The sequence below is a fragment of the Watersipora subatra genome, chromosome 9, assembly GCF_963576615.1.
Source record: "Watersipora subatra chromosome 9, tzWatSuba1.1, whole genome shotgun sequence".
Classification (NCBI taxonomy): domain Eukaryota; kingdom Metazoa; phylum Bryozoa; class Gymnolaemata; order Cheilostomatida; family Watersiporidae; genus Watersipora; species Watersipora subatra.
Window position 1 is genome coordinate 37783668 of NC_088716.1, and position 11778 is coordinate 37795445.

The following is an 11778-nucleotide window of genomic DNA, read 5'->3' on the forward strand; positions in this document are numbered from 1 at the left end:
ATCTATGCATTGCATAAATAATTTGAGCGAAATAGTCAATTTATTATCTCTCTGTAATACTCTTGAACACACCTGCTTCGAATAGTCAATCACGTGAGATTATGAAATCTTGACATGTGTCTTTGCCATGCACAAACCCAATCTAATTTTTGAATAATTGTCAACATATTGCTCAAAATCAAAACTGCCAAGGATGTCACAATTTTACTTCTATTTTTAAAACGTAAAATTTGAATTTGTGGTTAACGCTAATATCGACTGCGGGTTTTGTAAGAAACTTCCTTGTTGACTGCTTTGAATCTACAGTAGCATGTATCAGCAGTGCTTGCATCATGAAATGCTTAATTTATTGTTTACTTGGTGTGTCGAAACTTGAGGTCTGGTCGGTGTAAAGGTCAGGTCATCACTTCATGCGGTTGTGGCAATGGAAGGTGGCCTGAGTTATGCCTAAAGGCTACACGAGTCGATGAAATGCATTGCCCACACTTGGGGCAGATGTTTGCGATGACTGCAAGTACAGAGGCTATCAAATGACGCGTCGTCGTATTGACAAATAGATTGACCAATGAGAATTGGCCTCAATCGTTTGGAGGCCATGTCATCTTTCCTGTATTTTTCATCAATAATATCATTATTAATATTATTGTCCTATCATAAACATATTCATTATCTAATATGGATAATATGGATTACTAATAATTTGCGTTAAAATTTATGCTGTTAGCTGCATTGCTAGTTTTGCTCAAGGAAAAAAACTACATGTGAACACTAACAATGAAAACTACATGTAAACACTAACAATGAAAACTGCATGTGAACACTAACAATGAAAACTACATGTGAACACTAACAATAAAAACTACATGTGAACACTAACAATGAAAACTGCATGTGAACACTAACAATGAAAACTACATGTGAACACTAACAATGAAAACTACATGTGAACACTAACAATGAAAACTACATGTGAACACTAACAATGAAAACTACATGTGAACACTAACAATGAAAACTACATGTGAACACTAACAATGAAAACTACATGTGAACACTAACAATGAAAACTACATGTGAACACTAACAATGAAAACAGACAAGTGCAAAGATTGTTTGTTTTTATGAAAGGAATCAAACAAAAGACAATTTCCGCTTCAACAGATTTAGTTACCTAAAAATATCTGAAAGGTTTCATGAATTGTATCCAATTTACACCAATATTTTTCACAATATCTGTTACTCGTTGATGATCGTTATCCATATGCAAGTACAGTCTTAACACGGCTTTCGAACTCTTCTCATCTCGACAAATTTGATTTTGACCCGAGAAATTGAGACTGATGCCTCTGTTATATCGATCATATCTTACCGTACTTAATTCTGTTATGTTACAATTGGTTTAAATAGGAGACAATAGATGTTTCTGCTGTATTCTTTTTTCTTTCATGAGATCTTTGCTAGGATTCATTACTGTGCTCGCTTATTAAAATGTTTTTAAATCATAACTTTAGCGTAGGTTAGTCTTCGCTGTTTTTATGTCTGTGTTAAAAAATGGTAAAACATTATGGTAAAAATAAAACATACAAAATGCTTTTTATTAAGTTCTTTGATATATTTTGTGAAAATAAAACACACAGTCTGTTTCTACAACTTTTTATTCCTCATATACAGTATATACAGTATATATACATACAGTATATACTATATACTGTATATATACAGTATATAGTATATATACAGTATATAGTATATACTGTATATACACAGTATATATACATACAGTATATACTGTATATATACAGTATATACTATATACTGTATATATACTATATACTGTATATATACTATATACTGTATATATACAGTATATACTATATACAGTATATAGTATATATACAGTATATATACATACAGTATATACTATATACTGTATATATACTATATACTGTATATATACAGTATATATATACAGTATATACTATATACTGTATAAATACTGTATATATATACAGTCTATACAGTATATATATACAGTATATACAGTAACAAGACTGAGTAAACTATGGTAAACAGCATAAGTACGAGTTGTTACAGATACAGCGGTACGGTACATTCTAATCACTGTATGTTCTATATTAGCTCTCTTATAGCACGTGTATACAGTTCATGGTGTAACATAGTAAAGGAATGCTTTAAAAAATTGTTTTCTAGACTTGGAATGGATTAAAATTATTTATATTGATTATATTAATTATGACAAAAGAATTAGTTTTAAAGTTTGAACAAATTGCTTGTCGAACAGTATTCTGTATGACAATTTGGTCGACAACTGAGGTATGGCTGCAGGTGCTTATATAGAAACCTGTTGTTGTTGTTCAGTTAAGAAACTCACGTGAAACCAGTTTACGCTTGAAATAATTGAAATAAAATCGAGATTATGGTCAATGGAACTCAATTTCCTTGGCTAATCGTAAATGCATCATATTTTTCACTACTGACAGAGGAACATATTCGTTTTGAATCTTTTGATGCAGTTCATCGACAACGCTGATACATTGGCTCTGAAACTGACAAATTTTGTGGCTTTGCGTAGCCACTCCTTGACACGCATTCCACTCCACGTTCTCATAGCCATTTTTTTCTTCAGAAATAACAAGTGTTTACCAAGTACTGTGAAAACAAACATCTCCATATCCACTATGTCTGTGTAGTCAATCAAATGTGGTTCCTGTATCGACTGTGAGACCTCGACGGCAGCACAAATGCTGACCTTCACTTGTACTATGAATTTTAGAGAAGTTTTGTTTGAGTCAACTTGTAAAAGTTGAACAGCATTTAACACATACCCTAGGACACTTATGTATTCGCCTCATCTAACTTTCACGTTTTCGCGGAGTCATCCTCTCGCGAAAATTTCATGTGCGAAACTAAACTATCATAACGAACGAGCGAAAATGCGAAATTATATAGCTTTGTTCATTGATAGTCCAAGAAACAAATGGCAGCAAGCGATCAAATTGCATTATCGACCTCACCCACGCTATTCTACCTGCGGTTCACAATTACAAACTAGTCTCGAATTGAAACTTTTTTTTATCGGTGAACCAGGCCCGTATTCAGTGGGGTGGCCGGCCGGCTGAGCCGTCCCAACTTTTTAGGAACGTTCCGCGGCTAAGTACAGTCAAACTCGGATAACTCGCCCTCGGATAAAATGTAACATTTCATCTCAAACACAAGGTTAACTCGAACGGATTTGTTTGGTCCGTTCCCACGCTATGATAAATTGCTTCTGCTAACTCGACCTCAACATCATTTATTCGAAAAGTTATTTGCCCAACGGCTATGGAGACGGTTTTTATCGCTGTAGAATATCACTTTATTCCAAGCCATAGAGACAAACATCAACTTTTAGTAGTTCTTAGGCGTCATTATTATCATCATCAGTGGCAAAATATTCTTGTTAACGACCTTTATAAAGGCTTGCAAAATATCAAGTTTTACCAAACATCCGCTTGGCCATGTCCCATCGAAAGCATGGAAACCTCCGTATGAACTTAAAATAAAATCGGCAAAATTGATCTTTGTTAACACGCTCAAAAGAAAAAGATGTCTTTTTTTAGCATTTTAACTGCGGTCAAGTTTTGCCTATTTTAATTTAAAAACGTCTCGTCAGTCACATCACCTAAAACAAAACAAATCTCAAAAAATAAAAAAATGTTAATACTTTCCGATAAAAAATTTTTAAAACTTCACACGAGAGGCCCGGCTAAGGCCCTACATAAGAAAAGCCTGTTGGGGGCTTACACCATCCCCCTCAACACCCTCAGGTATTTATAACTAGTCGCCTAACATTAGCCGCCCCAACTTGCAACCAGTGAATACAGGCCTGCGGTGAACTGAACCTGAGGAATCTAATTATGTTTGTTCCACTGCATTTATTTTCACATCACTATATTTTCGCACTCATCAGAGCTGCGAAATTAAGTTGCAGTGAAATTTTACTCTGTATGCTACTCACGAAACTAAATACTAGCGAAATATAAGTGTCCTAGGGTACACTGACAACCAACAGCTACCAACAAATAGGCCATATGATTGTAAACCCTCATTTCGAATGCTCATGGATTACATGGGAACCATGCTTACGACAATGGAATCATATTCCTAGCCAAGCGTAGGTGCCATGAAAAATCACATGTCATATTCAAGATGATCTCGTATTACATGTAGTTTAAATTAAATTCGAATTATTTCCAGTAAAGCAAACTAATATTGTCGTTTTCTGCCTTTTTATTACTGGTGTAAATTTGTTTGGCTTGTTGTTTCATAGGCACACTAGAGGATGAAGATCGCATTATTCGCTTTTTCACATCGGCATCATTTAGCAACTCCTATGAGATCTCAAGCGCCCGTGATCTCAGAAAGGAGGATTTTCTTGCTCAGCTTGATCATCTGGCAGAGATGTTGAACCCTGAAAATAGTGACTTTAACAGGTTCTTCCTCTTCATTATGTCCCACGGGGATAAAGTATGTGGATTTATCATTCATTTCTACTGTTTCCAGCACTTTTGAGAGATATCCTATTATTGACGCAGTTGTGAACTACATAGTCTTCAGTAATTAAAAACTTAACTCTTGAAATATCATGATCTGTTAAGGCATTTAAAGATGAACTTGCACAAAATTTCTGTAGATTTTATTAGCAAGTATCAGTAGTTTTCTATCTTTCGCGATTGTTTTCTATGTTTGAGGTGATCTGACTGCTAAGATGCTTAAAAATAATATCGTCAAAACTTGATCGTGGTTAAAACACTCAGAGAAAAATACATGCAAAATGATGTCACTAGTTGCTATCAATGCTATAGTTAATATCAGCTATCGCGTTGAAGGTGCAGCGTTCCACGTTTTTCTCTACTGTGTCGGTGATTATAGACGCCGTGATCGAATTTTCTCTCGATATGAGCGTTTTAACCCCGATCAAGATTTTATCGATTTAAATATTAAAGCATCCTAGTAATGAGTCAGATCACCTCAAACATCAAAAACTATCACAAATGATATAAAAATACTGATACTTTCCGAAAAAAATCTACTAAAATTTTGGGTAAGTTCATCTTAAAGAGGTGCAACAAGCGTTTTGTGAACAATTCTTTCTATTCATCATCTAATGTTGGAAAACTGACGCTGAAATCTGATGTTCTTCAGATGACATGAAATTTGGTAGTTCTACACAATAGTCTACTAAACATGATGTTAATAGATTGTTATACCTTAACATGATGTTAACATATTGTTATACCTTAACATGATGTTAACAGATTGTTATACTTTAACATGATGTTAACAGATTGTTACACCTTAACATGATGTTAACAGATTGTTACACCTTACCATGATGTTAACATATTTTTTGTACTTTAACATGATGTTAACAGATTGTTATACCTTAACAGGATGTTAACAGATTGTTACACTTGGACACAGCCTAACAAGACCTTGGAGTTTGAAGCTGATCAATTTTATTTATTTTTGTGTGCTCACTGAAATACATGCCCCATGTGGTTACTTAAAGGTTGACTTGCAACAAAATTCACATTACAGTTATTTGACATCAAAAGATTTACCATGTCTTACTCTGCTGCGTTGTAGGTGCAAAATATGTGGAAATGTGATTACAAGCTCTTAAAATCTCAAAAACGAACAGTTAATCACAGCCATCACAAAACCGCCGTAGATTAGAATCTCTTTCCAAAATGGCTCAAAGGGGATGTAGTTGTACAAGATGGCTCCTGTTTACACTTTCATGCAACCTCATTCGTCGAAATATTTCCACAAATATACTTCACGCATTCAATAAAACCATGTCTATTGTTCTTACGCGTCTATTTTATCGTAATGATGTCACTTTCAGCACTGATATCTTATAACCTACCATAAAAATTTGTTTAATTTTTAGCCTTAGCTCGAAGGAGTACATATCATTGTCTGATAATCATGATGAGTCTGTTGGTCACCTGTGATAATCGAAAAATGCTGCAGAAATTATTCGCGAAGTATTGGGTCACGTGATCAGATTACGACTAAACGATTAGACAAAGCCGAAACAAAACTGTAAAGTAGTGAGCATCTCTATTTGATACCGGGTCTTCGGTAAAACCCGAAGTGTTTGCCATAAACTAGTGCTACGAGAAGTTTTATATTGAGCCTTTCAATTTACGTGAGAACATCATGGACAAAACAATAACCAAATTAATGACTACGTCAGAGAAATATACTGATTCCGATCTACGGCGGTTTCGTGATGTCTGCGATCAACCGTTCGTTTCTGAGCTTTCAAGAGCTTGTAATCACATTTCCACATATTTGGCACCCACAACACAGCAGAGTAAGACATGGTGAATCTCTTGATACCAAATAACTGTAATGTGAATTTTGTTGCAAGTCAACCTTTAATGGTTTAGCCTTTTACTCATGGTTTACCCTGACTTCAAATATTTAGTGCTAAGATAATGAAGATGTTGATTGTCTGCTCGGCAGGGTGGTGTAAAGTCATACTATACGAAGGTTGAACAAGCAGATGAGAGTGTCATATCTATGGAAGAGATTACTAGCAAGTTTCGCAAGTGTCTGAGAGGTACATGCGCTTAAACTGGTGTTAACATTTCTCTTTTGAGTTCGCCGAGGACATCCTGTATGCAAACTAAGACATTTGTTGTCATCTGAACATATCATGCCTGTCAAAGCATTTTAACAACTTCTCAAGAGAATCTTTCTTATCCTTCTTTTGATATATTCTTAGTATAAGTTCTTTATACGATATGACCAAATCAAATGAGCCTTACTTGTTTTATGACAGGGTGCCCAAAGGTGTTTGTCATTCAGGCGTGTCAGGGAGAAAAGGACAACACCGGTGAAGCTGTCGCTGCCGATGCTGACAGAGATACAATCCAGCAACCAGATGAGCTAAATGGAGCTGCTAATGAAGAGGAGGTTGAAGCAGACGGCGCTATGACGGTGACGGTGCCTGACGCAGCTGATACACTAGTTGCCTTTGCCACCATTCATGGTACGAATATGAAAGGCAGTTGATAAATGAGTTTTAGTATGAATGTACCCGATTCCTTTAGCAATGGTTCAACTTCATATGCCAAGGTATATGCTCTGTCTATTAGCGTAGTGCTTAATGCTTATGTGTCTATATGTCTATGCGCCTATGTGTCATGCTTACTTATTGCATGTCTCCTTATCACCACCACAACATTGATACTCTCTTTGACGCAACTTGATTGCTGCTCCGTGCTGTCTTCCATTTTTAGTTTAAGTTTGTCTCGGTTTCATTCTACCCATCAGAATAATATTATTAATATTGATTCATTCAAGTGTGTTCAATGAAATTCCTATGCGTATATATATATTCGTACATACAATACACGGATCGGATGCTAGGGTGTCACTCCATATCAAGTATATATATATATAGTGAAACATGGATAACGCAAACTTCACGGGACCGAGCGAAAGTGTTTGAGTTATCAGAGCGTTCAAGTTATCAGAGCACAGTCACAAGTCCATGTATTTACTTATTTATTAGTAGATACATGTACATATACAAACTATGATATAAATCAAAAGCACAAATGGCTTGTTTCAAATTAAATGCTTCTAATGTAAAGTTTAAAATGTTTATCAAAAAGTATAGAGATTTTTCTATCACTTGAGATTGGTTTGTTGTTTGAGGTGATGTTATTGCCAGGACGTTTTTTAGATTGACATTGGCAAAACTTGATCGTTGGTGAAATGCTCAAAAGAAAAGACATCTTTTTTTTAGCGTTTTACCCACGATCAATTTTGCCGATTTTTCTTGAAGTTTATGCAAAGATTACCTTACTTTACCTGGGATTCGTTAAGAGCAACACTCCAAGGCAGTTCAATTAAAAGTTTTACGAGGTTTTACGGTACATTGTATATCACTCACGCTTTTTGAATGGATACTTATTGAATGTACACACGTATTCTGTGTTTAGGTCAAACGATGAATAGTTTTTTTAGCTAAGACAATGTATACGTTTAATTACAACAATTTTTAAGACGTTTTAAACTTTCAACATTCCGACGTTGATTCAACACGGCATCAACGTCGGAAAACTATTCATCTAGCCAACTATTCATGCTAGCCGGGTCACGCACTCAAGGATTTTCGCCACACAAATACCAAACAAAAACAACATGCTGTTTTTGTTTTGTATGTGCGTGGCGAAAATCCTTGCGCGCGTGACCCGGCTAGCCCGTGCTATTCATCGTATAGCAGTATAAATCAAATTTCACCAAACCTTTAGAAAAATCGTTGACAAAAATATTTTGCCGATGGAGGTAATAACGACACTTATGAATTACGAAAAGTTGAGGTTTACCTCTATGGCTTGGAATAAAGTGATTTTCTAAAGCGATAGCAACCGTTTCGGTAGCCGTTGGGCAAAAAACAGTTCGAATTAACAGTGTTGAGTTCGAGTTATATAGAGCCATTTATCATTGCGTGGGAACGGACCAAGCAAATCCATTCGAGTTAACCATGTGTTCGCTATATCCGAGGGCGAGTTATCCATGTTTCACTGTATATATATATATATATATATATATTCGTACATATGATACACGGATCAGATGCTAGGGTGTTGCTACATATCAAGTTCAGTATATATATATATATATATACATGTATATATATTAAACCGCTTGAGTATCTTGACTGGTTTAATGATTAGAACTAACAGTAATAGTAACAATATACCACCTGAATTCATCAAGAATAATTGGCAGTTGCGAGTGTTCTGCGCATTCATCTACTGCTGTAGGTGGGTTTCCGATTGTTGACTTGAATTTTACTTTGATTGTAAAGTACTAGTTGATGATGCAGCATCTTTTTAGCAACGCTTTTCAAGCTTAGTGTTATTTTATATAGTTGTTTTGTTTTTCTGTGTGCTCAGTAAAAATGTTTCACTTACATAAAGCTACAATTCAGTTATGCTTGTATTTACCTAAAAACAATTGTACAAGTTTTTAGTAGACATGGCCATCAACTGAATTAGTTCAGGTAACTAACATATATTTGAACGTCTCGTTACGGCATTGAAATAAATTCAATAGTTTGCAGACGCAATACACTTCAGCTGAGATTTCATTTATAAAATTGTCATTTAGTTTCCGGTAAACAGTTGGCCTTGTTTTTAGCTAAGTTCTTCTTTCACTTGTCAAGGGTATCGCTCGTACCGAGGCAAAGAACGCTATGGTTCATGGTTTATTGATATACTCATCAAAGAGCTGGAGGAGTGTCACAAGACAGACAAGTACTTTAGCAGCCACTTAGTAGACATCCTCACGGAAGTACAGAATAAGGTATCCTCAAAGAAGGGCAGCGCTGTCTCTGCCGACAGCAGCAAGGTAGCTATTATTGTCTTTGCTAGCAGTACTGCTTATACAGTTATTAGTTTGAAGGTTTATAATAAAGTTTGTTCAGACTTAATAACTGTATTAGTATTATTTATAGTATCATGCTTTTCATTTGCTTTAACAACCGCTGTCAGCACCTGTCAGCAGTCATCCAACATAAGCCATCAACATTGTGTCGGAGTCATTTGTTGAAATGCGAGACTGCTTCGCTACCAGTTATACTGTGTTTATTTTGTCTCTTGAGTTGGTGTTCTGTTCACTTCAGATGCTGAACTAAAGGTCATTTTAATGTTAGCTTCATGTAAGAGAAGTTCCTGTGAACCAAATGAGGTATTTTCAAAAGCTAAGGCTATGTTATAATCTATTTTCAAACATTACTGAAGTTCATTACTGTTATTTAAGAACCTTTTTGTTGCATGTTAATCCATGGAAGATATATACCGTAATTTTGGACTATAATCCCCACCCCTATATAAGCCGAATCTGCTTTATTTTCCAAAAACGATAATAAAACAATACATAGGCCGTACCTTTGTATAGGCCGCAGAACTCAGGATGGTGCTTTTTAACACGGCAGCAACTTTGCTGTTTAAAACGGAACAGTGCCGTTAGACACTGTTCCGTGAGACATTGTTTCGTTTTTTCTTTCACCGCTTAAAGGCGCACTGTCTAATAGTCCGAAAAGTACGGTATATGGCATGTATATATATGATGAGCCAAAAACTTGTGATTATCAGTAAGCAAATCAGTTGTCATGGTAACTAGACTTTGTGTACGGCTTTCAAAGCCATTCTCACACTATAAAAACGTTTTTGATGGAAAGTCCACTTTCAAACTGCTGAAAAAATTATATAATATCAGTTGTCAAATGTTAGAAATCTACTGACATTGCTAAAACTCCCGCAAAAACATAGAGATTGACATAATCACTCAGCAGACAGCATAAATCGTGATGGATACATCTCATTTCTTATGGCCATTTACTGCACCCTGCTAGTTCACGGGAAGCCACAGCTGAAGTGTCATTTAATAGTTGCTATTGATAGTAAATAAAACATGGGACTTTTTCCAATCTGTTGCCAATCTGCTCACTTGTTACGTTTTTCATATCTCCCAGCTCTCATGAATGTCTGCCTGAAAAGAAAGGTTTAGCGTGGAGGCACGTTTTCATTCGGCTGTTGTATAGTACATGGTCTACAGTTTGCATATTTGTTGCTTTGAGGCTGAATGCTATTTGTGTCAGTAATGTTGTTACTAGTGCAATCTCATACATACAGATCACTTGCCATTCTTTTTAATTTGTTATTTCTGTGACACAACTAACCACACTGTATTCTGCCCAGTTTCCTTTTGTTTTTGTTCATTCAATCAACCATAACTTTCATTAACATCTGGGTTTATTGTGAGAATGCAGCTTTCTTTTTACAAAAACTGACTGATTAGCTCTTAAGTGCTGACTTGGGATATATATGATGAAAATTGTTGGTATTGCCAACTGAGGTCGTGACCTCACTATTGAAGGTTCTAGGCAGTCCCACTCAAACTATGTGATTACTTTTATAGAGGAATGAAAAAGTAAGAGTCGTTCAGATGCCTGTCTTTCAATCCACATTGAGAAAGAAATTCTACTTGGTACCACCAGTTTTGCCATGTGAAAGATAGCCTCCATATATTCTTCTTCACTGATGTAAATAGACAAGTTTAATAAGCGTGTGCAAATACATCTCATGTGCTGCAAGTTGTTTTTCTTTCTGGCCTACATTACTAGCATTCTTATTTTACTTTTTTTGAAGTTTTTTCGCAAAGAATTTTTTAATATTTATAATGCACCTCATTGTTGTTTGATTTGTACTATAGCTTTATTTAGTGAGCAGGGGAACTGATTCAGATTGTATGTTCATAGTTTTATGTTTACCTCTTACACTGCAGAGTATTATATAAGTTTATGATCTATTATGATGAGATGCTGGACTACGCCTATAGTCCTTCGTAGTAATTTAATATCAGTTTTAACTGAGTTCTATGGCCATTGTCTACTGCCTTTTTGCTATTGGTGAATTACTTAATTGTTGTAACAATGAGTAAGCTTTATTATAATATCATTGCTACCGATTTTTTTGTAACAAATTTTACGTGTGTACAAAAATGATTTATCACGCAAGCATAGCTGCTCACGCATCAGTATGTTGATATTGTACAAAACTTTACAATTTTCCGAGTGTGGTCTCAAGGGGTTTGCAATTGTTCCATATATTAATTTATCTTTCTGTTGAAAAAGTAAACATGTATGATGAATGATAAGTAGCCAATAAAGTTTACGATTGGCCCATT

General features: G+C 35.4%; 1 protein-coding gene across 1 annotated transcript in view; it reads left to right on the plus strand.

The window, feature by feature from the left end:
- Nucleotides 1–11778, plus strand: part of LOC137403545 (caspase-6-like) — a 37270-nt gene extending 25492 nt beyond the window's left edge. The window contains exons 6-10 of the mRNA XM_068089490.1: nucleotides 4331–4527; nucleotides 6538–6634; nucleotides 6857–7066; nucleotides 9254–9438; nucleotides 11011–11778. Of these exons, the coding sequence (XP_067945591.1) occupies nucleotides 4331–4527; nucleotides 6538–6634; nucleotides 6857–7066; nucleotides 9254–9438; nucleotides 11011–11109 (788 nt within the window). The 3' untranslated portion in view covers nucleotides 11110–11778. The remainder of the gene's footprint in view (nucleotides 1–4330; nucleotides 4528–6537; nucleotides 6635–6856; nucleotides 7067–9253; nucleotides 9439–11010) is intronic.